Consider the following 27,547-nt stretch of genomic DNA (forward strand, 5'->3'; position numbering starts at 1 on the left):
TTGTTGAGAACATAAGGCTTACACACGGTTGGCCTTTATGATCGTTCACCGCTGCCGTAAATGATAAATCGTCATTACTGATAATATAGGGCAATATCGTTTTGGTGATAATTTGATGATAATATTAGTTCAGTGATAATATTGACTCAACGATAATCGGCGTTAATATCTTTTTAGCAATAATCAGTGATAATCAACATTAATATTAATTTGGTGATTTGTAAAGTGCCCTTCTAGTGATTGTTATATTACTATCATAAATATTTTCATTGTCACCTTATTGCATATATCCCGATTGTCGTCTCATTGCTAGTTATTGAGTTATAAAGCTTTAGAAAACTTCTTTTAAATGCTTGCAAATTTGTTCTTTGTTCAAACCAATATATGAGGAGTACATGGCTTCTAGACGCTTTTTATAATAATTAGCTCATGTCCTCCCCCCTTTTGATTGGGAAATATTTCTCTGATAATTTTCACAATCAAAATCTCCCATCCTTTAAGGATAATATTTCTTGATGAAGCAAGTATTGACAGGTATGTTGATACCCTGTCCATTCTGATTTACAACATGGTAGGCTCCATTAAAATAAACTTCAGTGATGATATATAGTCCATCCCATTTAGGATCAAACTTGCTCCCAACCCCGCAGGTAATCGCGATGGGTCTTTTCAACATTAATATTATATCACCTTTCTTGAAGGAACAGTGTTTGACTTGTCAAAAGCAGCGGATATCCGTGCTTGATATAGCTCTAACCATTGTTGCGCCGCCAGCCATTTTTCATCTAAAGCATCCAATTATGTAAGTCTTATTTTAGCATTTTCATCATTTGTTATTGATTTGTGTACTGCCACTCTGAGGGATGTGACTTGCATTTCACCTAGGATGACAACTTCAACTCCATAAACCAACAAATAGGGAGTGCCTTTTATTGCTATTCGATGATTTGTTAGATAACCCATAATGTCTCTTGCAACTTCTTGTCCCAATTACATTTATTTCCCATGATAATTTTCTTCAAGATTTTAACTATCGTCTCATTGAAGACTTCTACCAATCCATTGGTCAACGAGTAATAAGGCATCGGGAATGAATGTTGAATTCCAAACTTTTGACATTACTTTTCCATGTTTCTATTTTTCAAAGGAGTGTCATTATTGATGATGATTTTCTTTGGAATTTCTTGGCGATATATGATTGCATGGGGAATAAAGTCGGTGATGTCTTTTTCTTTGACATTGCACAAAGCAATTGCTTCTATCCATTTGGAAAATTAATCTATTGCTACCAGGATATATCGACATCCCTTGGACGATCGTGGATTGATAGGGCCAATGACATCTAGTCCCCAAGCTGCAAAGGGCCACAAAGCTAGTAACTGATGCAAATCTTCGGGTGGTACAAGTATAATATCGCCATGTACTTGGCATTCATGTCATCATTTTGCATAAGATATGGCATCTTTGAACATAGAAGGCCAATAGTATCTCATACAATGTATACAATGAAACAAATTTTGACTAGCCTGATGAGCCCCACATTCTCCTAAATGGGATTTTCATAATACATAATCAGCATCTTTTGTACCCATGCATCATAACACCTATTTGTACCTTATCCGACTGGGTCCTATTTTCAATCACTTAGGATCAGAAGTGTGTTGATTATGCGTGCGCATAATGATCACAAGATTATTTTATATTATATGATCGTATTTCGAGAGAGGGGTCATAAGATGTTGAGCACATTGTAAGCAATCGACAATGGCACAACCGAGTTCGAATAGCTAAGCAAACAATTAATCAACAGTAAAAGTTTGTATAGATGTTGACTGATGTCAAAAGACTAGAGAAGTAAGATCGTGGAAAGACTCTGGAAGCAGAGAAAGGGAGGAAGCAATTACAATAATCGTCAGATCGTGAGAAGCATTTAGAGGAGCAAAGTAGTAGTATAAATAGAAGGTTAAGCAAGTTTAGAAATGGTCTCCCACCAACCTAAACAAACCTGCAAATCAATTATTTTCAATTATCTTTCAATTATCCAATCAAATTTACATTCCGTAGTGTAAGAGCAGTCTTTATCAAGTAAATCCTTTCCCTTAGCGTAACTATTTACTTTTCGCATCTGTTGTTTGCATTCCTTAGCGTAAGGACATTAGTTGGTAATTGTAGTTGTAATTAAAGCACTTTCTAGTGGTCGATAGCGGTCGATCTTATCTTTCCTTTTTCGTTCCACTTCCCTTTCTTTAAGAAAGTCCTTTTGTATGGAAGGCAAGGAGAAACCCATCATTAGAGGACGAACCCCACCCTCTGACTATCACCTAATCCATTTACACTTTGAGCAAGTGCCTGAATAAGTGACCAATCTCTTCATATCTCGGTCATACCCAGTGTCTGCCTACTTCAGCGCTTGGGATCATTGTTGTTTAGTTTGAATTGGAATCGCAATCCCAATTCTATCACACCCACGCACTCAACACCCATGCTAAAGACAGGATCACCATAACCCCGACGAACAATTTTCTAGCACGCCCAGTGGGACCCATATTGTAGACTAACTATTTAACTATTGCCAGAATGTAAAGAAGAAATGGTAGGATTGCCTGAAACGAACCTGCAACACCAACCACACCGCCTTCAAGGGATGATGTGCAGGTTCAGGCACCTCCAAGCGAAATTAGTTTGAATATCAACTTGACCAGAAACCAAGCATAGCATCGATGGATCGCCCTATTCTTCCGGACGAGGTATCGATGGCACTAAGGGATGTCCATATGAGCATCTAAATGATATAGGAGCATTGGAGAATTCAACTAAGCAGTTCTGTCAATAGGTTGAAAGTGCTAATCGCTACATGGCTAGTCAGACCGAGGCCATGCAACGACTATTAGCTGTTGTGACCGAACGAATGCATCCAACACAAGAAAATAATGGTAGTTCAGTTGGTAATACTGTCCATTTCCCACCAGTACCACCATTGCAACGTAACTCCCCACTTATTCCTCCTTTAGAGGTTAGAAAATGTGTCACCTCCTGCTGAGGTTAAGTGACCTGAACAGGAGGCTAGGAATTATGAGAATAGAAATCAAGGACCGCCAGTAGGGCTTTACCCATCGCAAGGTTCTAGGTTTCAAGATAATTTTAATATATTTGGTCCAGATCATCTACTAGCCATGGAACCTCCATGGATCGATAATGACTAGGTACTACAACTCATGTAAGAAGTTGTTGGCCAAGTGTTCGGCCACAGTGCTATTCTTACATATCATAAACCATACCCCTAGTGGGTAGATTGGCGGCATCCATTGCCAAGAAATTATCGACCAGATTTCGCCTTATTTTTAGGGGAACGCAGTTAATTAACTATATAACATGTCAACCGGTTTACCATGCAATGTGGCAAACTAACCAATAATGATTATTACAAATTACAATTTTTCGGTCACTCGTTAACCGTTGCGGCCTTCACATGGTATTCCAATTTGGTGCCAAATTCAATACATAGTTGGCAGGAATTAGAGGAAAGGTTTTATGCTCATTTTTTCTCTAAGAACAGGGACATAACAATGGCCGATCTCGCATGATTCCGGTAGTTACCCAGCGAGTCTTGCGAGAGTTACATTATGCATTTCAAGTGGGCAAAAAGCCGCTTTAAGGTGGTTATGACTGAGGCCGAATTCGTGTAGCTTGCAGAAGATGGGTTAGAGTACAAACTTCATAAAAAAATTCGTAAGCATGGAGTTTGTTGATTTATACATCCTCACCAAGAAGGTCTCTCGAGATGAAGAGTTGCTTCAAGAATGGGCTAGGCAAGCAAATTCGTCAATAAGAACATATTACAACAATCATAATTCTGAGATTGCGATCGTCAAGGTGGTAACTAAGAAACCATTAATCTGCTCAACTTTGGTCAAAGTGAAATCGACCGGCCCAACTACTCAGAAGGCCCATAAAATATATACCTTTGATATTACTCGGGCTGAGGAAATTTTTCACTTCACATTAGAGGCGAAATTTATTAAAGTTCCAATTAATTATAAGATACCTTCGATCGATGAGCTAAAGAAGGTCGATTATTGAAAATGGCATGGATCTCATTCTCATTCTACTAACAAATGCTTTATTTTCAAGAATCTCATTTCATATCATATCAAACATGGATTAGTGAAATTTCCAAAAAAGGAAAAGGAAGCCATGTTGATCGATACCAATATGTTCCCGACTGGCATGGAGATAAACACTGTCACGACTAACTTGTGGGATCTACCTCGACCGAAGATTAAGCTCAGTCCAGGAAGTATGCATAAAGCGAGCGGTCAATATGCTCCCAGACAGTGATGGGCATCCCAATACCGAGATGTACGCGGACAAAGGAATAATCAGTTATGTCACCGCTCACCCAAGAGATCTGTTAATGACCTAAAGACCACCTCAGACTGAAAAATTATAATCCCGGTGGTAGTCGAGATCATCCGTGACTGAGGCAGACTGCATCTGATCACCGATCGTATGGGCCTTCAAGTAGGATGGTCAAACCTCCTATTATTCAGGAAGGAGTATGGAAACAACTTATGCATCCAAAGTCCCTGGTAGTGCTAGAGAATCTGACTAGAGTTCAAAAGCGTCGTTGACAGAGAAATAAGGTTGCGCTAAGAAGAGAAAGAAACTGGGGTGAGGTTCCTTCTCAACGAGAGCCCAAGTTACCACATTCATTTTGAAAAGTTCCCTCACCGGAGGAACAAGTAGTAGTAAACATGGTTGAAACTATTGCTTTACCCATTAATTAGGAGAGCGAAACTCCTCTCAAAAGTATCAAGACGCTTGTTGGTCTTAAAGAAGAAGACAATACTGGTAATTTGTCAAATTATTTCAACGAGGATTGCTTCCCCATAGAGGAATGGTTGCCTGGTGAATTCGCACCCCATAACAGATATGCTAAGGGATGTAACGACTGATCCGCCAAATGATCCCACAGTGAATGGAACCCCTAGTCAGACTGATGAGATCAAGTCCGATACACTGGGGGGCAAGGTTTAGGTAATAGCATTGTGTTTGGTTCGTTGCCACTAATGGTATTTCATTGCAACATGGTGCTCACTTTACCATCTGACTTTCAGGTGAGAGAAACTCAGCCAAACACCAGGCCTAGAGATGTAGAAGAACATGCTTCCCTTGTTATTATTCAGCATGCTTCTTTCCCTTATGTTAAAGAGAAACAAAATAAGGCATTACATGCCAATATAGTCATTGTAGCGACCAATGACACTACCGATAGAGTAATTATCGATAGGCCCACCACTGGCATGATGCAGCACCTCAAACCGTTGTATATTACAGCCTATTTGGATGGATGTCATGTTACCAGGATCCTAGTAGACAATGGAGCTGCGGTGAATTTGTTATAAAAAAGAATGATGGCTAAATTAGGAAAAACTGCGGGCGACCTAATCCCGTATAAAGTAACCGTTAGCAATTTTACTGGCCATGTTACAAATACACATGGTGTTTTACTAGCCGACCTTACGATAGGTACCAAGTCTATTCTAGCATCATTCTTTATAGTTAACACTTCATCAAGCTACAATGCCCTGTTAGGAAGAAATTAGATTCATTCTTTTGCATGCATCCTGCCCTCTCACCATCAGTTTGTCATCTTTTGGAATCAAATATGGTCAAGCTTGTCTTAGCTGATAACAAGCCTTTCTTGGCAACATCAAAGGTCAACGAAGCTTATTACTATGGCGAGGAGATAAGGCCCATCAGGTTCAATGGAAGGAATAAGCACGGACGACTAACTGGCATTTCAGTGAAGAAGAATCCGAATAGCAAAATGAAATTGCAGTAGAACTACTATATATTACTGAAGTATGAAAGTATGTCCAAATGTCCTATAGGGGGGTGAATAGGACTTTTAAAATTTTATTTTCTTATAATAACAACCAATACCTAACTTAGTTAAGTTTAGAAAGGCAAAGTTACTCTATGGCGTCTAAGCCTATAGAGAGTCCAAACAAATAGGCTTTCACACGATTTTTGTGTAGAGAAACAAGCCTATAAAGATAGTGTGTATGATAGTGTGTGGGATGTGATTCCTATCAATACTTATACATTCACTAAATCATGCATCATAATAATCATTCGATAGATTTAAATATAATTAGATCAATGCACAAAAAGCAATCCCAAACACAATCATATAAAGTGGTTCGGCTAATTACCTACTCCACTCCTGGCGGACGCACTCTCTCCTAGAGTGTACCGGATTTCACTATCCAATGGTTTTAAATCAAGTTAACCATGAACCTTCACAACCTACACAAGGTTAAGTAAGGTACCTACACAAGGTTACCTTAGGTGCTTACACAAGGCGACAAGTCCTACAAAAGGACACATTGGGATCCTACACAACGCAACCTATGCCTACACAAGGTTACATGTCCTACACAAGGACAACACATCCTACACAAGGACAACGTATTCTCCCGTCGGATACCTACAACAAGGCCTTGGCTTATTTGTCAATTAAACTCTAAATCTCAATCCTACACAAGGATAGGGCTTCAAACTCAATGGACTTGATATATTTACAGATAAGTGAGTGAGACCCTTTCTTACATAATCTGAAGGTCTTCGATGTTAATGAAGAATCTTCAGCTCCCTTAAACCACAAACGCTTCTGATGCTTCGATCGATGCTCCAAGGTTGTGAGTTTAGGGTTTTATTGTTCTTCTCTATTGATATGATATGATTTAAACACATAAAGAAGATTCCCATGAGCTATGCATTCAAGAGTTCCAACAAAATGATATGCCTATGATGAGTGCATTTGGAAACTCATTGAATGCTAAAGTTCATAATTCAATCCAAGCGATGAAGATGTAAATAAATTCGTATGCCAATGATTGAATGATGAACTCTAATGGGAAAGAGGGAATGAGGAAGAGGTTGCTAATTCTTGAAGCAACTCTCTCAAACTCTCTTAATTTCTAGCTCATTTTACAAGAAGCAAGCTTAGTGTATTTATAAAGTTGAAATTCTAACAGTAAAAAAATGGACAGAAATCTGATATTGTCGATTCCATCGAAGGGTATTCGATTCCATCAAAATTTAAATTTCGATGCCATCAAACCATCTTCGATTGCATTGACTTCTTACACTACATATTCAATTGGGTGTAAAATAGATTCTGTCTTATCTCATCGAACATCCTTCGATGTCATTGACGTGCACTTTGATGCCATCAAGGGATGTCTAGATGCCATCAGGATTCCTTTTTGAAAAATACACAGAGGTTGCTGGATAGTTTTTTTCCCTGTTCGAGCCATTGAACAGACCTTCGATCCATCGAGATTTGAATTTCAATGACATTGAACGGTCTTCGATGAGCTCGAAGAAAAATAGATTTTCCTTAAAAGTTTGTTGGATAAACTGGAGTTAGTTTCGATGTAATCGATCAACCTTCGATGCCATCGATGAGCACTTAGTATCTTTGGCCCAAGGTCAATGCAATCAAAATGCATTCGATGTCATCGAAACATAGGTTTCGATGTCATCGAACAACATTTGATGTGATCGATAATTCTAGCATTTTTTTTTTCATTTTGTTGCTAAACAATATGGACATGTATTCGATGCAATCGAATGATGTTCAATGGCATCGAATAAGTCGTAGATTGCAGCTCGATGCAATCGACAAGGATATATGATTTTCTTATTTTGCTTCTTTTTTCCAACAATACTCAAGGTGCAATTAACTCAAACTTACCAAAAGATGTTTTGAAGTAGTTTTTAAGATAAGTTGGCTTTTTACGGGGGCATATACCTGTCAGGGTTTGTTGTGGGTTGATGAGACTTTGTTTTACCTGTTAAGCATGATCTTATGCCTTCATCTTTGAAGAGTCTTGGACTTGATATTTTCATCTTAGGGCTCACTTAACTGATTGACTCTACACTCACGTATATTGACAAACAAGGGCACATTCACATAGTTTAGGTTATGCTGATCCAAGAAAACGAGGTCCAGCCGAAGGATTTAGTCCTTTATTGGTCAATTGCAAGTTGTGTTATCGAAGAGATCTCATGATTGTGACGGCTAAAGGCATAGTGTATCTGGCTAATTTCACAACCAAAATAAAAAGGCTTGAAAGAAGCCTAAAGGAAATTGATGAGGATGTTTTTATGAACTTGGCTAAGTTAGATGGACTGGCCAAAGAGGATAGTTTTGAAATGAAAGATTTGCTTGAAGAAGTGGAAGAACGTCGACCACAAGTCCAAGATCCGTTAAACAAAGCAAATCTGGGAACGGATTAGAATCTGAGGCCCATGCTCATAAGCAACCTGCTACAACCTCCTGAGCGTGACAAGATAATAAGACTATTACAAGAGTTTGCAGATTGTTTCGCATGGGACTATCATGATATGTCAAGATTAGATAGATCTCTAGTTGAGCAGAGATTACTGACAAAAGAAGGGTATCAGCCGCATAAGCAACCTCCAAGAAGGATGACGACTAACGGCCGACGTCACTTTCAAAGTCAAAGAAGAGATTGAGAGTCTTTTGAAGGCTGGATTTATTCAATCGATTAAATACACAGAATGAACGTCAAACATAGTCCCAGTAGCGAAAAAGAACGATAAGATAAGAGTGTGTGTGGATTTTAGAAATTTGAATCTAGCCACTCTAAAAGATGAGTATCCTATGCCCGTGGCCGATCAGTTAATCGATCGAACCGCTGAGCAAAAGAGAAACCGCATCAAGATTGATTGAGTATCTCAAGAAGGCATTATCATCAGGGCTCATCCAAACTGATAAGAGTTTAAAATAAGAGTCTATAAAGTTTGCAACCCAAACCCGAATGGATTCTTGTGTAGGACTGTCCCCGAGGGGAGTGTGCATAGATTAGTAATTGTGTAGGACTAATCGAAGGTTGTTGCTTAGCTTATAGAAACGCCTTGAAGTCTCCGCGGGAGCCACCAACACAGGTGCATACATGTAGATTCTTGTGTAGAACCATCGCTAACATGGGTATATACGTGTAGGTGGTTAGCTTATAGAAAGCCCTGTGAGTCTCCGAAGGAGCCACCGACATGGGTGCATACATGTGGGTTTGTGATGATTATATTGAAAACCGTTGTAAAGGTTAACGGTGAACCTATAAAAAACCATTGAGATAGTGAAATCCGGTACATCTTTATGTATCGGATTTAGCATCTTTGTGTTTGTGATTATTTATGTGGATGCAATTTTATTTATACTTGTGAATGATTTGTTTATATGAATGCATGAAATAAATGTTAGGCACTTAGATTTGAGCACACACAATTGGTATCTTCCTATCTCTTATCATAGACTCTTTGCACATTTAGTTGTATCTTTTGTAATACATGAAATTCACTTTATGGACTAATTTGTATTAATTGACAATTATTTTTAAGTGGTCCTATTCGCCAGAGCCCGCCCCCCCCCCCCCCACACACACACACACACTCACTTAAGACTTAGCCATAATTATAAGCTCCTTAAGCTTCCACGTGTCATGGTATCATGTTAGATAACTGCACAATTTCACACTATCCATCCATTTTTAGAGATCATTTTAGGGTATGATTTTAGGTATGAAGTAGATCCAAATCTCAGGTGGACCACACCATAGGAAACAGTGCTAATCGAACACCCACCATTTAAAACTTCTTAAGGCCACAAAAGTTGTAGATGAAGCTGATATTTGTGTTTTCCCGTCATTAAGGTCAGTGTGATCTTATCAATAGGTTGGATGAAAATTAACATTATAGTGGACCCTAGATGAAGTTGATATTTGTGTTTTCTCGTCATTAAGGTCAGTGTGATCTTATCAATAGGTTGGATGAAAATAAACATTAGTGGACCCTAGGAATTTTTTAGTGGTAGGTGTTCAATCATTGCTATTCACATGGTACACAAGAGATTTGGATATGCTTCCTTAAATGATTAGGAAAAACGATGTACGTCGTAAATATAAAACACATATGGGCACAAAGTCACAACTACACCTATCTAGTGGTTTCCGTCGGTGTGGGTGTAAAATACCGGGTGTTGGATCCGCCGAGGTCAGTGGATCCCTGACTATGGGGCCCACCTTGATTTATGTGACCTACATTCACACAATATTCGTCTATTTTGGAAACTCAAATTAGGACATGATAAAAAAAAATGAAGTAGATACAAACCTTAGGTGGTCCACACCATAGGAAACAATGTCGATTGACCATTAAAACTTCTCATGGGCTACAAAAGTCTTGAATTAAATTGATATTTGTGTGGTCCCTTCATCCATTCAAATCTTTTTGACTTGATGAATACATTCGGTGGCAAATAAGTATTCTAATGGCCCCAATAAGTTTTTAATGGTGGATATAAAATTACCATTATTTTCTTGTGGCGTGTGTTGCACTCAAATTCAATTTATTTTTATTTAAAAAAAAAAAAACACCCGTGTGACCGAGAGTCTAGATTGGATACACGTGTGTGAGTAGGATGCGTGGGCATGCCAAAGTCTGCTTAACTCAAGAGTTGATTGAATTGTTAGTGTCCCCTTCTCCAAGATAAATAGATTAGAGACTAGGATCAAATATCTAGGGTCCTCTTGGCCACCAAAATTGCACTCCACTTAGGCGATTAGTGAAAGGAAATGAGGCTAATCCTTCCAAATAGGTTCTTTTTGTCTTATGAAAATAGACGTGGGTTTACGACCTTAAGGAATTTTTTCTTTTAGCATGATTCGCTACTGTAGTTCAACAACAAAAATAGAGAAATGGGATATAAGTTAAAAGTGTTCTTTTATTAATGATTTTTACAATAATGGTACTCACGATTGTCTTGGGGACAATAATTTGTTCGTTTCCCAATTAGGACTAAGCTTCGTAGCAGAGTGGTCATGATGTGCGAGATAGACGTTTGTTCATCGCTAAATTAGAATCAAGAATTATAGTGAGACGACTAATGGAGGGTAGATCTTCGACAATTTGTTCGTCGCTCGATTGGAATTGGGTTTCGTGGCAAGATGGCCGGTGAGGTGACAGCCTGTTTGTGGTCTCAATAGGAACTGAGCATGTAGCGAGTTGATCGTGAATTGACTATCCGTTCGTCGTCTCATGTGGACCAGACTTCATGGCGAGATGGTTGGCAGAATCGCTTAGTATGCAGTAGAAAAACCCTGTAACCTTTTTCGTTCGAAAGTTAGTCATCTTCCTTGCAATCCAACGAGATGCCGTGGATGAAGGGTGGTGAGATAAACTAAGGACAAACTAATTACGAGCCCCATGCTATGAGTAATGATGGGGTTAAAGTGAAAATAAATAAATAAATGTTGTACGACCTAAGCTAATGTGTGTATTCATAAAAACGGACCATGCATCACCTTATATACAGATTAGTCCTAATAATTCGATTAGTTCACTTGCATCTAGTCATCCAGTGCAAATCAGACTTGTATTCATCAACTGGCTCACCTAATTACCAAAACAAACTATTCAAATTAAAGCTCATAATGTACACTTCAAATTCGCTAGTTTAGTTTATACATAGGATGTACACACTTCATTAAGGACCATGATTAAGTGAGAGCCGTTAAAATGAATCTCAGCCACTATAAAAAGTCATTGGTCAATATTGAGCTCATTAGACAAATCACATCAAACTGAAGTAGGACATCAAGTTTTGCCCTACAATCTAAAATTTTGAGTGTATATATATATATATATATATATATATATATATATATATATATATATATATATATATATATATATATATATATATATATATATATATGTAAACTAATAATAATGATGGTGAATCTAAACTACCCATCATTCAGACATTTTTGCGGTGGATTTAAACTACCCATCATCCATACCAGCGATCCAAACTGTCCAATAGGTGGACCCATTGATATGCTCCAAGCCAATCTTCTAACACCAACCATCCCAAAGTCCCAACCACACATCAATTTGTCATCTCACCAAGCTCCACCATCCATCCACTGTTTTCAAATTTAAACCCTCTATACTTCGAGGGGCATCAATCCAAACTATCTATTAGTGAGGCCACCTGGTTTATGGATTTGCCTTTCTTTTGAGTTATACTCTAACTTAATGTCACAAAGCAAAAGATCGGTGTGGATTTCTCTGAATCCCTTTCTAGTGGGCCCCACCACTAAAAAGGAAAAAGAAGATAAAAAGATAAGATTAAAAAAAAAGAAAAAGAAGAAGCTTTAAATGGTAACCATTGCATTGTGATGTGCACCCCACTATAGATTTAGTTCTACCTCATATTTTAGCTCGCATCCTAACATGTAATGAAAAAACTAGTGATTGACATTGATTTTGTACAAACACATTAGTGTGCCCCACAAGTCCCTAACAATTAAAATAAATAAATAACAACGTGCATGCTCACGTCTCTGTGAAGAAAGAATTCCACTTTATATATAATAATAATAATATATACATGTTATTAATAATAATAAAATATACACATGTATACTTATACGACCTTATGAGTTGGGGCCCACTATTTGAGCCCCACATGTGATCCTAAGCTGTCTATTTATTATAAGTTGCATGGCCAACCGTTCAAACATTTTTTAGCAGCCTTACAACTATTTCTCAATAAGTATGAGATAACTAATAATGTTGACCATCTATCAAACAGACATTAGATTATGCTCATTTATCTAGCTTTCCTGAAATTAAACCATTCATCAACTGAACCTTTTGAAATCTCAATACATCCCAGTTGTCCACCGAGTCACTCGTTCATCTATTGGCTAACTTACCATCTCATGTACACATGTATGTATAACAATAGAAATATTAACTAAGCAATGTATCTTGCCAGCCACACCCCTATTAATTTTTAATTCAATTTTTTTCCTTCTTTCGTCTGTGCCAAGGAGGCCCCACTCCATCTGCACTGGTGGGACCCATATGATATAGACGATTAATTATAAATCTTAATTTCTAATCTGTCTTATGACCCACCATGATTCAAAAAAAAAAAAGGATTGCGTAGATTTCTCTCTCAAACATCATGGGGACCCCACCCGGCTTTGTTGTAACCTGTGAATAGCTTTAGCTTATCATCTTATTGCAACAACTTGCGCAAAATCCACTGGAGAGCAGGGCTTTCTAAATTTCTCTCCAAAAATAGTCCTTCAAATAAGAAATCAATTCTAATAGTAACTCACCCAAATCATTCCAAACATATCCCATCCGTACATCCACACCTACTTTCCTCATTCCTCTTGTGACAATGCGTGGAATTGGCCGAAATGAGAAACCCACCGAGTGTATCCATCTAAACCATTGATTTGCTACGTATACAAGCTTCTTATGGCCAATCCACAACGTCCAGAAGCAACAAAATCAAGAAATAACTAATGATGAGATCTTGCCATTAAACAACCACCATCTTGCTTGCAAATTAGCCACGCCACAACTTCTTGACCAACCACTAATCCAAGATCTAATTTGTTCATTAAGTGGACCACATGAATGCCAACCAATCTTCAAAATCTAATCCAGGTCAGACTTCCATATATAAGTCCAGTATTTTTGGAGGTAAGTTGATATTTCAAATTGTCCTTAAGATTCTCAGCTAATGTTAAATTCATTCAATTGTTAAATTTCGAAATCTAAACATTTGTAGATTTCATAGTGGCGGAGTCAAACTGAGTTGACTCAGTAGATCTTAAGGAGTTTCACATCGAGTTGGGTTGGTTCAGGTCCTAGTTAATTATGATTTGAGGTAAACCAACTATTTAAAATTCTCCCTTTGCACACTCCATTGATATTAGGTTTCATACTCATGAACTGTGAACTATTATAGATTTTCTAAGAGCGAAGTCGAATTGAGTCGACTTGGGTAAGAAACTCACTAATTCATAGAGGCAAGTTTAGATCTGAGTCTAATCCCACAATCTTCATAGGTAACTCGGTCCGTAATATATCACCTGGTAACCTTCTATAAAAGTTAAGTTTTCACTTAGTCACTTGCTTCTAAACCTTCTTTCAACTTTAAAATATATGTAGATTATAACCTAGTTGAACTGAGTTGACTCAGCAGGGAGTCTCGTTGGAATTCGGGTTTTGTCAAGTAAAGAACAATCGTTGAACGTGGAAACTCTAATTTATAATCATCTCCACCAGATACAGGTGAATAATCCTAACATGTTTCCTCTCCATATTATTAAAATAAATTGGTGTATTGCTATTATGATTTTTGATATATTAAACATTCATACCTTACATCGTTAACACTCTTGTATGATTACCTAGGGGACAACCCATTGTACTCACTAGAAGCCCACGATATGTGGAAGCCTACCCAATAGGGGGGATGCAGGCCTTGCCCATGCCTACCAATGGTAGAAGCCTGTTGAGTTTAGATTCGGGTTTTCGATATCCAACCCAAGCAAGTGGACGGTTTCTATTTATACCCACTTGATGCATCATCAACACCATTCACAACATTCACATTAATTACATTATTTACGTTGTATTTCTGATTTTTATGCTTTACTTGTGTGTATTATTTTAATTGTATTGTGCATGAACTATGATGGGTTCACTCATTGGCCCTAGCTAGTTGATGGTGTATTGATGGAAAATTCGTAAAGATGGAATTGAAGCAGATATAACGACTCAAGAGCAAGAACATGAAGCTAAACTAATGGATAATCCACATGAACAATGGCTATATTTAACCGAATATGAGCTTACTTCGCTGGATCAGTAGAATAATTAAATGAGACATGTGTTTTCTATTATTATTCTCATTTATGTCTTAAAATGACTTCTAATTTAGATTTTATAATTTTTGAATAATTTGATAATTCTAATGACTTAATAAAAGTCTTAATTTGGTGAACAAAAATATTTTAGCTTGTATTCTTGATTATCATGAATGTGTTGTGGTGAACGTTTGTGAATTGATTAGTGGTTGCTAGGAGTATATTGATAGATATTAATGAGAATATAAAATTCATATTATATTATGCCTTTATTAAATAATGTGACTTACTGATTTGAGTACACTAAGTGTACGAGTCATGGACCGTAACTTAGGTCTAAGGATGCACACTCAGTGCCTGAATTTCGGAGCGTGATAAATGTCTATAATAGATGGAAAAATAAAGATGTGTTTAGTTGTATTGGTGTGCAACTTAAAGCTCTTCGTGAAGTGCTGCTTATATAAGCTTATGGGAGGCAGTGACCTTACGTAGTCTTCAACATCATGAAGGATTTGAATGATCGGTAATGAAAATCTGTTTGATTCTTCTACATCAGTGTGACCTATTATGTACAACCACGTGTACAAGAGATATATTCTGCATGTGTTGGCTAAAATCGTTATGTCTTTGGACTTTCACTTTAGAAAGTTGTTGCGATCCTTAAGTCACTTGGCTTTAGCATCCACAAAGATTTGTTTTGGCAATGCTTTAGTATTTAATGTTAGATAGAGATCTCATTTGATGAGATTCTAATATTTAATGCTGAGAGATAATTTTACTTTAATGAAACTCTTATTTTTTAGTTTTATTTTTGTAGAGAATACTTTTTGATAGAATCTAACGTTTAATGCTTTCTCTCATGTGCACAGTTCTAACTTCTCTTCTTGAAGGGATTACACTACACATGAGACAACTGCCATGTGACGTCTTCTATATTGTTTGATCTGGGCATGTCAAATTGGGCATAAGCAACAATAAATGTGCGCAAGTAAAATTTGGCCATCAAGTAGCGTGTAATGCCAACACATGGCCGTATTTCATTGACTGATATAAGCATGCAAAAAATGAATATAAATAGTGTGGTCTACTTAAGATTTATATCTGGCCTAAAATGAGCCATTAAAATGGATGAATGGCCTGAATTTAAGGCACATACATCACGGTGAGCCTCACAGTCAGGGATCCACCCTCTTTGGTGCATGCAGGATCCACCACGCTTGTCTTTATCCCATCACGTTGTACATGTAAAGTTTATTCAATCATACATCACCAATAAATTAATGTATTGCATAAAATTATGCATAAAATCTTTAAAAAACACCCAGTCATTAACGGGTTCGATAAAAGACAAACACGAAGGTGGGCCCGAATAGAAACATATTTGAATCCTATCCCCACATGTTTCCCTATGTTTCGACCCACCTGATTTTTGCATCTACCTTTTGTTTTTTGGTCCATGCTCTAAAATTGATAGACGAGTTGGATTCACACACGAGGCCCCAAAGAGTCTCGGATGTTTTACGCGCTGCGTAAAACAGGCGTTTTAGGCAATTCCAGTCGAGGTGCCCTAAGAATCTCGCCCGAATCTCTCCCTCTTAAAACTCTTGCGCGGCGGCGAGCTGCAGCTATTGGATTCCTCATTTCCGAAACTGCCCCAGGACCATGGCCTATTTACAAGCTCTCCTTCAGCAATGCCCTTCCACCTTCTTCTCCAGGTCTTCCTCTCCTCCTCGCATTCCTCCCAAACTCTCTGCAATCTCTTGCTGCTCTTCTGCAACTACCTTCACTCTTGTCGATGGAACCGTCGAGAGAAGCGCGTCGGATAGAAACGCCGTTCGTCTCGGCTTGCCGAGCAAAGGTCGTCTTGGCACCGAAACCCTCGAACTGCTCAAGGTAGTTTCCTGATCGATCGATGGCTCACCTCTCTCTCTCTCTCTCTCTCTCTCTCTCTGTCTCTCTCTCTTTTATTTCCCAATTGATTTTGAATTTCTCGAAATTTCTTTTTGTGTAGAATTGCCAGTTGTCTGTCAGGCAGTTGAATCCACGACAGTACGTTGCAGACATTCCACAGGTTTGAAGCTCTCTTCGTCTTGCTTTTGATTTTCGAATGTTAGATTAGACTGCATTTTGATGTCAATTGGCATTCGATCCCAGTAATGTGATTTTCAAGAAATGGAATGCCGGGGTTGGGGTTAGACTGCTTTGACGAGAGTCAGTGCTGAATGAGAAAATCTTTGATACGCTGGCAGTGCGATGGATGATACGAAGACACTAAGGATTTGCTTAGAATTTTCATAGGCCGCATGCAAGTAATTCAAATTAGACTCTCCCAAATTGTGGTCTAAGTTCAGATGTATCATGGACAAAAAATTATGCTTATTAAGTTATCTGACTATTGGTTGGTTGACATTTATTAGACACTTAAGAATGAAAAATACCTAATGGTAAGTGTCCATGAGTCAGAGGTTAGGGTCATTCATCTAATTTGATTTTGGGATTGTGACTTAGTGACAGTGGATTCATACAAGTTGAAGGCTCTAAAAGGTCAATAGGAAGGCCCAAAAAGACATGGACGGAGGTAGTAAGAAAAGACTTGATGACCTATGGTCTGACTGAAGGTCTGGTGGTCTGGTCCTTGATAGAATGGAATGGTGGAACAAGATTCATATAACCGATCCCAATTAATTAGGATAAGGCTTAGTTGATGAAGACGACTTGACAGTGGGTTCCGCAATTTAGTTGGTTTAATGTGAGTTAATCTATACCGTGTGTAAAATTTCTAAGTGCTCGCCTATCAAGCGGCATACTTTGCCAGAGCATGAAATACCTCCCTATACTCTTTGGAATCAGTGGGTCCACTATTTTGGCAGTTAGGATCCAAGGCACATACCACATGTGACACTCCCTTGCACCTCGGTTGTGCTATAAGGCCCAACGTCCACCATAACAAAAAATGCCAGCACCATGTCATGCACCACTGTGATCATTATTCTTCTCTTTTGCAACTTAATTATTGCAATCTACATCCAAAGACGCTCATGAATATCAACGTCGTCGTCCTCGTAGCTGTTTCTGCATATTGTTATTAGTTTCATATTTTAGTTAGTGTAATCACCATTTTATCTTAGGTAAAACACCATGGAAATTTAGTAAAATGGAAAAGGTTTTCCATTGATGTAACCTTTAGTGTTGTTTGGATAGCAAAGAAGATAGTGGATTCCACAAAGCAATCATTAGCCTTTTGCATAGTTTAGATTCTCAAGCACAAGGTACGAGGTGACCATTTTTAGGACAATCATTAGTCCTAAAAATGTAATACATGTTTTTATAGTGCCTTGTGAAATAATTGTTACATAATGGTTGAGATTTCCAATCCCACGCTAAGGATTCCTCCAATCCAGACATGCCCTCATAGGGTGTGGTTGCATGCGCAAATGATTTGAATTACGACTATTAATTTAGTAGTGTAGAAAGGACCCATGCATTCCTTTGTTAGCATTTATATTGAGGGTTTGGGCCCCAAATTGCATTCGCATTATGATGAAGACATTAGACCCATCAAAGTTTATCAAAGACGAAGGCGGCCGACGAATACATTTTTATGGCTCGATGATGGTTCGTGGCACAACCAGGGAGGATTGTAAAGACCTTACACATGTCCTTGGATTAATTGAAGGCCCCACATTAGGAGGACACAAGTGTAGGATGAGTTAGAAGATTGATCTGTTACGTGGGATTTTTTTTATTTTTTATTTTAGAAACTTTTGTTTTCCACGTTTTTTTTTTCTTTTCTTTTGTTATAAGGGTAGTTTAATAATTTTCTTTTAAATTCGAATTTTATAAATAGGGTGTTTTCTATCCTAAACCCAATATATATATATTAATTTTTTTTAATTTTTTTATTTTTAATGAAAGCTTGGTGCCTCATTCCCCTTTCTCTGTGGTAATTTTTTCTCTTTCCCTAATCTCTTCTCTTCTTCTAAATTCTATTTCTAGCCCTCCAACCTTCTTCTTCTTCTTCTCCTTCTATTCCTAGTATTCTTTGATTGCTATTGACCCTGAAAATCTGAGAAATGATCCCAACCCTCTCTCAGATTTTCCAGCTGTCCCTATTCCAAAAATCCTTTGATTTCCTGGATTAGAGAAGCTGCATTCATTGTTGGATTGAAACCATGCAAGATCGGGAGGTCCAATCCCTCGCCGGATCCAATCCCTCGCCGGATCCAATCCACGCATGATTTGAATACGGTACCGCAGGATTGTGATAATGATCTGTAACCATTGTATGTTTCCTTTGTTATTATCTTTACTATGATGTGGAATGTTGAATATTTCAATTGATTCGCTTAGTTTATTTCACTGGATAATTTTTGTGCTCACACATGCTTTCTATTTTAGACCGTCTTGCATCAAATTTGGTATCAAAGCTTTAGGTTTTGTATGGTTTTTATTAGACTGAGTTATCTGAACTTAGGATCATCTGTTTTCTCATTTAGGATTGTCTAGATAATTCCATATCTACATCCCACAGAAATTGTGAACCTGATTTTTCAGATTCACAATCCTATGAGATATAAATGTGAATTTCCAGATTTGTGTTTTCATTCTAGTTAAATCTGAAAATCTGCAACATTCACACATCATATAGAAATAGGATCATACATCCATATTGAGGTATGTTCAAACCATAGAGTCAAGCTTAGGAAAATCGAGTTCGAGTTTTTGGTGTATGCCCACTAGAAGTGGTAAGGGTTTTGGCCAACACCCCGTCATGAGTAACGAGCAATTAACCGATCACCTTGCTCAATTACTCCAAAAGATAACTGCTATAGAGACACCTGACAAAAATATCAAATGAAAACTGACCGCCACCGAATCTAGACTTGAGCGATTAGAGGCATACGAAAGGGAGAATCCTACTGTTGGGGGAGATGTGCAGTTGCAGGCATGTGGTGTTGGTGAGGAGCCAACCCTTAGACAAACCCCCACCAATGGCGGGCATGTGGGTAGAGAACGGGCATATCAGGACTACTTTGTTCCTGACGAGAGGGCCATGAAGAATGTCTAGATTAATGCCCCGAGCTTTGATGGTCGCTTTGACCCCAAGGCATTCCTTGATTGGTTAGCTGACATGAACCACTATTTTGAGTAGCATGAGATGTCAGAGAACCGACAAGTGCGGTTTGTCAAAATGAAGCTTGCGGGGTAAGAGAAGATGTCTTAGACCAATAAAGAGCGTATGATTGAACGGGTGGGAGGAGCTCCTGTTACTTAATGGAGCAAAGTGAAAACTATGCTAAGAGAGAAGTACCTCCCTCTCTCTTATTGCCATAAGCTCCTAGAACAATGACAATCTTTACACCAAGGATCCATGCCTGTCACGAAATACATTGCAAAATTTGAGGAATTCATGATACGGTGTGACATTGAGGAAGACCCTCTAGTAATGCTCATGGGTTTCAAGACAGGCCTTCAATCGGATCTTCAACGTGAGCTTTGGGCTCGTCTCGTGACAGATTTGGATGAGATGTATCCAGTGGTGCAGGAATTAGAGCTGTATCAGAAGACTCCTGTCACAAGACGGTTCGATTCCCGAGACTCTAATGTTAGGACTAGTTCGCAGGGATCTAGACCCAACATTGGTAATCAACCTAGGACGCAGACGAATGTTCCACCTAGGCCTAGGGATGACAAGGGAAAATGTGTCCTTGGTGTTGGTCCAGGTGGAGGCAGAATGTGCAATGATATGAATGTGGGAATTTTGGCCATTTTGAAACCCAGTGTCCCACCAAGAGCAAAGGAAAAGCCTTAGTCATAGGCGATTCCCAGGATAGTGAGTATGATCAAGGCAACTCTGAAGTTGAAGAATATCAGCCGGTAGGATCATTGAGTGATGAGGATGAGGTGGGTGATGATGCCACACTAGCAGTTGTTAGGTGTGTGATAGCCCAGACTAGAAGTAGTGTTGATTGGCGTCACAATACTATCTTCTACACGATCACCAAGTATGGTGAGAATAATTGTAAGGTGATAATGGACAGTGGGAGTTGCCAGAATGTAATTTACACTAGCACTTTAGGCCGTCTAAAGTTAGAGGCCACCCCTCATCCTGACCTATACAAAGTCTCATGGGTAGACAAGACTTCTCTTGTCACCCATCAATGTCTTGTACCTATTGAGTTCGGGTCTTATAAAGAGTCACTGTGGTGTGATGTGTTGCCCATGGATGTAGGTCACATCATCCTAGGCAGACCGTAACTATTTGATAATGACGTCACGATCTACAACCGTTCTAATGCGTGTACCTTCATGCATAACAACAAGAAGATCAAAATTAATCCTATGCCATCACAAGACACTGCACAAAAGAAAGGTGAGAAGTCTAGTGAGCCTAAAGAAGTGAGGAAATCTACACCCAAGTCTCTCCACATCATCACAGCTAAAGAGTTTGAAAGAGAGACCGATGAGGATTAGACGGTGTATGCCTTAGTGGCTAGAGAGGCTACACGAGAAGTACCAGTAGAATTACCCCTCGAGGTAGCCCCGGTCTTAGAGGAATACAAAGATGTATTCTCTGAGGATTTACGGGATGAGTTGCCACCCATGAGGGACATCCAACATGCCATTGATCTTGTCCCTGGGTTGACTCTGCCAAACCTTCTTCACTATAGGATGAACATTGCAGAGCATGCAGAGTTGAAGAAGCATGTAGATGAGCTTCTGCGAAAGGATTTCATTTAGGAGACTATGAGCCTGTGTGCCGTACCCGCCTTACTGACACCTAAGAAAGACTACACTTGGCGCATGTGTGTGGACAGTAGAGCCATCAACAACATAATAGTCAAATATAGGTTTCCCATACCTAGGCTTGATGACATGTTAGACATGATGGCTAAGCTAAATCCATCATTTTCTCCAAAATAGATCTCAAGAGTAGGTATCACCAAATCTGTATACACCCCGGTGATGAATGAAAGACAACTTTTAAGACGAATGATGGGTTATATGAGTGGTTGGTCATGCCTTTTGGCTTGATTAATGCACCCAGCACTTTCACGCAGGTGATGACCCAGGTCTTGAGACCGTTAATGGGGAAATTCTTAGTGGTGTACTTCGACGATATCCTGGTCTATAACACCACTAGAGAATCACACCTTGAACATTTGAAGTTGGTTTGTAGCGTCCTTAGGGCGGAGAAATTATACGCTAACCTTAAAATTATACGCTAACCTTAAAAAGTGTTCGTTCATGTCTAGTTAGGTTGTGTTCTTAGGGTTTATAGTGTCAACAGAATGGATGCGTGCAGACCCAGAGAAAGTCAAGGCCATAATTGATTGGCCTGAATCGAGAAACATCTATGAAGTATGAAGCTTCCATGGCTTAGCCACATTCTATCGTCGATTCATTAGGAGTATAGCTGGACACAATCCAACTCGACTCGCCTAACTTGACTCATCCGACTTGTTTGGACCCGACTTGACCCGAACCGAGTAGGCTTCATCCAATCTGAACACAAACTGAGTCGAGTTCGAGTTACCCATTAATTCGACCCAACTCGACCCGAAACCCGATTTGTCAGACTCGACCCGATTCGAAACCCGACTCGACTTGGGTTGTCGAGTATGGTATAAAAAAAACCTAATTCCTAATTCTCTATTTCTCTGTACCATACCAGCCACATGCCATGATCTGAAAAACCCAACCCATTCCCGTCCAGCACCCATCGACCATCCCTTCCCGCCCAGTAGGCGGCAGCAAGCCAACAACCCTCCGGCCTTCCTCCACCTCTCTATCTATTACGATTACTTGTCAGATGTTATATTTTTAAAAAGACAAATATCCTTGCTTCTTTTAATAGTTTTTTTCCCATCTTCCACTGCTCTCTCATCTCTCTCACAATTCCACGGATGAATGAGTTGATGATCCGAGACCTCCATCTCTGCATGGGCCACCTGTGACGAGTTTAAAAGCGAGTTCTTTTTAGAAAATGACCTGAAACATAGGCAGCTGCATGACATTGTTTATCCTTTTTAATATCAGACTGGTCCACCCGAGACCAGCCTAACTTATGCGTGTGCTCATCTTCATGGTGCAGCACCTTATCAAGGGAAGTGTTCAGAGGAGCCAAGCTCAGCATTTTGATGGGAATGGGTTGCAGCAGGTGGCAGCCGGTGGCACATCAGTTGAGATATACTCTCCCCCTGAATCTGAATGCAAGACTTTCACCTTAGTAGAATATCGTGTCTCAACTATAGCACAAAATTACGAATAAATAGAAAGCAATTCAGAACGAAGTCTCATAGAGTCAATCCAAGTAAATCTCGAAGAATCATCAATGAAGGTCACGTCACATAATAGAAGGGATCCACCTTTAAAAGAGGTGCAGGTTTTTTTTTTTTTTTTTTTTTTAAATTTTCTTTTAATGTTAAGAGGATGAACCGCACAGAGGAAATGGTGGAGAATCTGGAGACGGAAGGAAATGGGTGACCTGATGAATGGCTGGCCGTCCACTCCAATGACCCGATCCGAATCGGTGCCAACTCGATCCAACTCGGTATTTCTGACCGAGTCGGACTTGATTTGGATCAGCCTAGACCCGGACTCGGATCGAGTCAGGCATGCTGGACTTGGTACCGAGTCGGATCGAGTTCAGGTCAGGCAGTTTTCAAAATCGGATCGAGTCGGGTTGGACCTAACTTGGTCCGACTCGACTCGATGCCCACCTCTAATTAGGAGTTTTAGCACGATTATGACTCATATTATAGAGTGTATGAAGAAGGGAGAATTCGTGTGGTTGAAAGCCGCTGTTAAGACTTTTAAAGAAATTAAGGGCAAGATGGTCGAAGCTCCCGTCATGCGCCTTTTGACTTTTCTGAAGTCTTTAAAGTTGCGTGTGATGCATTTGGTGTTGGTATAGGTGGAGTCCTGAGTCAAGAGGGTCATCCTGTTGCCTATTTCAGTAAGAAATTGAATGAGGCAAAACAAAAATACTCAACATATGATAATGAATTCTATGCGATAGTGCAATCTTTGAGACATTAGTGCCACTACCTCCTACCACAGGAGTTTGTCTTATTCTCTGATCATGAGGCCTTACGTTATATTCACTCCCAGAAGAAACTTAATCCAAGGCATGCTAAATGGGTTGTGTTTCTTCAAGCGTATTTGCTTGTCTTAAAACACAAGGCCTGAGTAGAGAATAAACCCGCCGATGCCCTTAGCCGTAAAGTGGCATTGCTCAATTCTTTGAGTGTAGGAGTTATCGGCTTTGAGCAACTGAGAGACGGGTATGCGCATGTCCAGGTTTTGGGGGTACCTATATGTCACTCTCGAGTGATCAGCAAAGTGCTGGGGATTTCGTGTTGAGAGATGGATTCCTTTTTAAAGGAAATCGTTTATGTATTCCCCGTACGTCCCTCCCTGAATTTCTCGTCTGAGAGCTTCATTCGGGAGGGATAGTTGGCCACTTTGGCCGCGATAAGACTATTGCCCTCGTAAAGGATCGTTTCTACTAGCCAAGTTTCAAGCGAGATGTCGCCAAAATTTTAGGGCAGTGTAGAAGGTGTCAGATGGCGAAGCAGCAAAAGAAAAAATCTGGATTATATACGCCATTACCTGTGCCACATGCTCCGTAGCAAGACATTGGCATGGATTTTGTGCTTGGGCTTCCCAAAACGATTAAAAAGCACGATTCCAATTTTGTTGATGTGGACCGCTTCTCCAAGATGATGCATTTCATCCCATGTTAGTGGGTACCTAAGACCATAGTGTCTGATCGTGATGTCAGATTTACCAGCTATTTTTGGAAGACACTATGGCACATGATGGGAACACATTTACAGTTTTCTACATACCACCCTCAAACTGATGGCCAAACTAAGATGGTTAATCACAGCCTTGGAAACCTCTTAAGATGATTAGTGGGTGAACATGTGAAAACTTGGGATTTTATTCTACCTATTGCCGAGGTCGCCTAAAACAGTTTAGTTAATAGATCTACAGGGTTGAGTCTATTAGAAATTGTTAGTGGGTACAAAACTTGGATGCCCATAGACTTATTACCCATGTCAGTTACCCAAAGATCTTCTGAGTCAGTCGATGCATTTGCACGACACATTCATGACTTGCATGCACATGTTAGGCAACGAATAAATGCGAGTAATGATAATTATAAATGTTTAGCTGACTAACATCATAGGTGTGCAGAATTTAATGAAGGGGATTATGTAATGGTTATGATTAGATTAGAGCGGTTTCTTCTGGGTTCCGCTAAGAAATTACAAGCTCACAGTACTGGACCATTCAAAGTATTGCGTAAAATTGAGTCTAATGTGTATAGGGTAGACCTTCTACCTGAAATGGGAATAAATGCGATGATCAACGTGGAAGATGTAGTCCTCTGTCCTAACCCTTCCATTGTTTCTTCTTCCCACCCTTCGACTACTTTTCGACTTTACTTCTCAACCCACTCCACCCCTTCTACCATCAATTGACCGTAAGGAAGAGATTGAAGGGATAGTGGATGAGGAGATAGTTTCCACACGAGATGGGGGCTTCCAAAGGTACCTTGTCAAATGGAAGAACAAGCCACCATCCAATTCCACATGGCTTACAGAAGCGGAACTGCAATGGATAGATCCGGACGTTCCTGAGACGTACAAAAGTTTTAACTCGTCGGAGCCGAGTTCTTCTCACCCGATGGGAGTTGATGAGGATATCAGACCCTTCAAAATTTATCAAAGACGAAGGCGGTCGACGAATACATCTTTATGGCTCGATGATGGTTCGTGGCATAGCCAAGGAGGATTTTGAAGACCTTACATGTGTCCCTGGATTAATTGAAGGCCCCACATTAGGAGGACACACGTGTAGGATGAGTTGGAAGACTGATCTGTCACACGGGGGTTTTTTTTTTTCCTAGAAAGCTTTGTTTCACGCGTTTATTTATTTATTTTGTTATAGGGGTAGTTTAGTCATTTTCTTTTGAATCCAAATTTTATAAATAGGGTGTTTTCTACCCTAAATCCAATAATGTTTTTTCAATGAAAGCTTGGTGCCTCATTCCCCCTTTTCCCTGTGTAATTTCTTCTCTTCCCCAAATCTCTTCTTCTTCTAAATTCTATTTCTAGCCCTCCAACCTTCTTCTTCTTTTTCTATGCCTAATATTCTTTGATTGCTACTGACCCTGAAAATCTGAGAATTGATCCCAACTCTCTCTTAGATTTCCCAGCCGTCCCTATTTCAGAAATCATTTGATTTCTTGGACTAGATTGATTGTTGGATTGAAACCATGCAAGATCGGGAGGTCCCATCCATCGCCAGATCCAATCCACGCATGATTTGAATGCGGTACCGCAGGATTGTGATGATGGTTTGCAACAATTGCATGTTTTGTTTCCTTTGTTATTATCTTTACTATGATGTGGAATGTTAAATATTTCAATTGATTTGCTTAGTTTATTTCGCTAGATAATTTCTGTGCTCACACGCATTCTATTTTAGACCGTCCCGCATCACATTACTTGCAAGCCAGACTCAACATGAGTGTAACTGCAGTTTGCCATTATGAATACTACCTCATTGTGAATACTATAAATATCATCAGTTTTTGACACGCTTCTTGATTGAAGTAAATGTTCACAATTATTTCACTTGTACATCAACATGCAGTAATCGTGTTACTGTTCAAAAGAAAAAAAAACAGTAATAATGTTCTCTAGAAAGTGGAGGTTTTTTGTTCATGTGCATTGTTCCTTCTTTTGATTCACCACGTTATATGATGTGAGTTAGGAGCTTAGGATGAATGAAAAGCATATAATTGCTTATGGTGCTATGTTGTTCAATATATTGCATTCATGGTATTTGTGATTCTAATCAGAGATATTTCAGTTCTAGAGCCATTTGTGGTGATTCTCATAATGTTTGGTTAAAATATGTAATGAAACCCATTACACAAGAAAGGACAATAAACCAAATAATTTCCAGTTCCCACAAAGCTTTAATCTCAAATTTAGAGGTCAGGCTGAAAAACTCAGCTATCAATAGGTCAGGCTGACAAACAATGTTATAAAAGAATGGTATGGTACACCATCGAATACATATAAAAGACACAAATAAATGATAGATTCTTGCTCCAACTTTTTCTCTCTCTCTTTTTTGCCCCCCTGATTTTTCCCCAATTTTTTGGCCACCAAAAAAAAGGAAGCACGGATACAATCTGATACACCCTGTATCATATCATTTTTGGGCTGGGCTGATGTGCCTGAAACTGATTTTCAGAACCTTGGTACAGACATTCTCATATAAGTTGGATATGATGCTAGAGATTTTGAAGACATTTGAACCTTTCTAAAATGCAACATTGATGGTTTAACTTAGGATATGGTCCATGGTAGAGTGGAATGTGACAACAGGATTCATGTAGACCCAATTAATTGGTATAAAGCTTTGATGATGATGATGATTTTCCTTACGTGTTACAAGTAGAAATACTTGAATACTAATCATTAGATAATCTTTTATAGAATTAAAAGTAATTTAACTTGGATGGTGACATGTATGTCGATATCGGACGGGGATATTGGGTCTATATGAAAAAATGACTCTTAAAAGTTATATTTGTCAGCATGCATATACAATGTAATAAAACAAATGAAATAGTATCTATTTAAACATGTTTTAGTTACATTTTAAAAAGGACCCCAACAACAAAATACAAATAAAATAAAATAAATTAACAATGATATATTTTTTTAGACAAAAATAATAATAATAAT

The 27,547-nt window shown here is 39.0% G+C and overlaps 1 protein-coding gene across 1 annotated transcript in view; it reads left to right on the top strand.

Moving 5' to 3' along the window:
* The first annotated feature begins 16,274 nt into the window (after positions 1 to 16,274).
* LOC131243150 (ATP phosphoribosyltransferase 2, chloroplastic-like) overlaps positions 16,275 to 27,547 on the top strand; it is a 31,271-nt gene continuing 19,998 nt past the window's right edge. The window contains exons 1-2 of the mRNA XM_058242282.1: positions 16,275 to 16,664; positions 16,783 to 16,842. Coding sequence (XP_058098265.1) covers positions 16,434 to 16,664; positions 16,783 to 16,842 — 291 coding nt within the window. The 5' untranslated portion in view covers positions 16,275 to 16,433. The remainder of the gene's footprint in view (positions 16,665 to 16,782; positions 16,843 to 27,547) is intronic.

Source organism: Magnolia sinica, chromosome 4 (genome assembly GCF_029962835.1).
Source record: "Magnolia sinica isolate HGM2019 chromosome 4, MsV1, whole genome shotgun sequence".
NCBI lineage: Eukaryota > Viridiplantae > Streptophyta > Magnoliopsida > Magnoliales > Magnoliaceae > Magnolia > Magnolia sinica.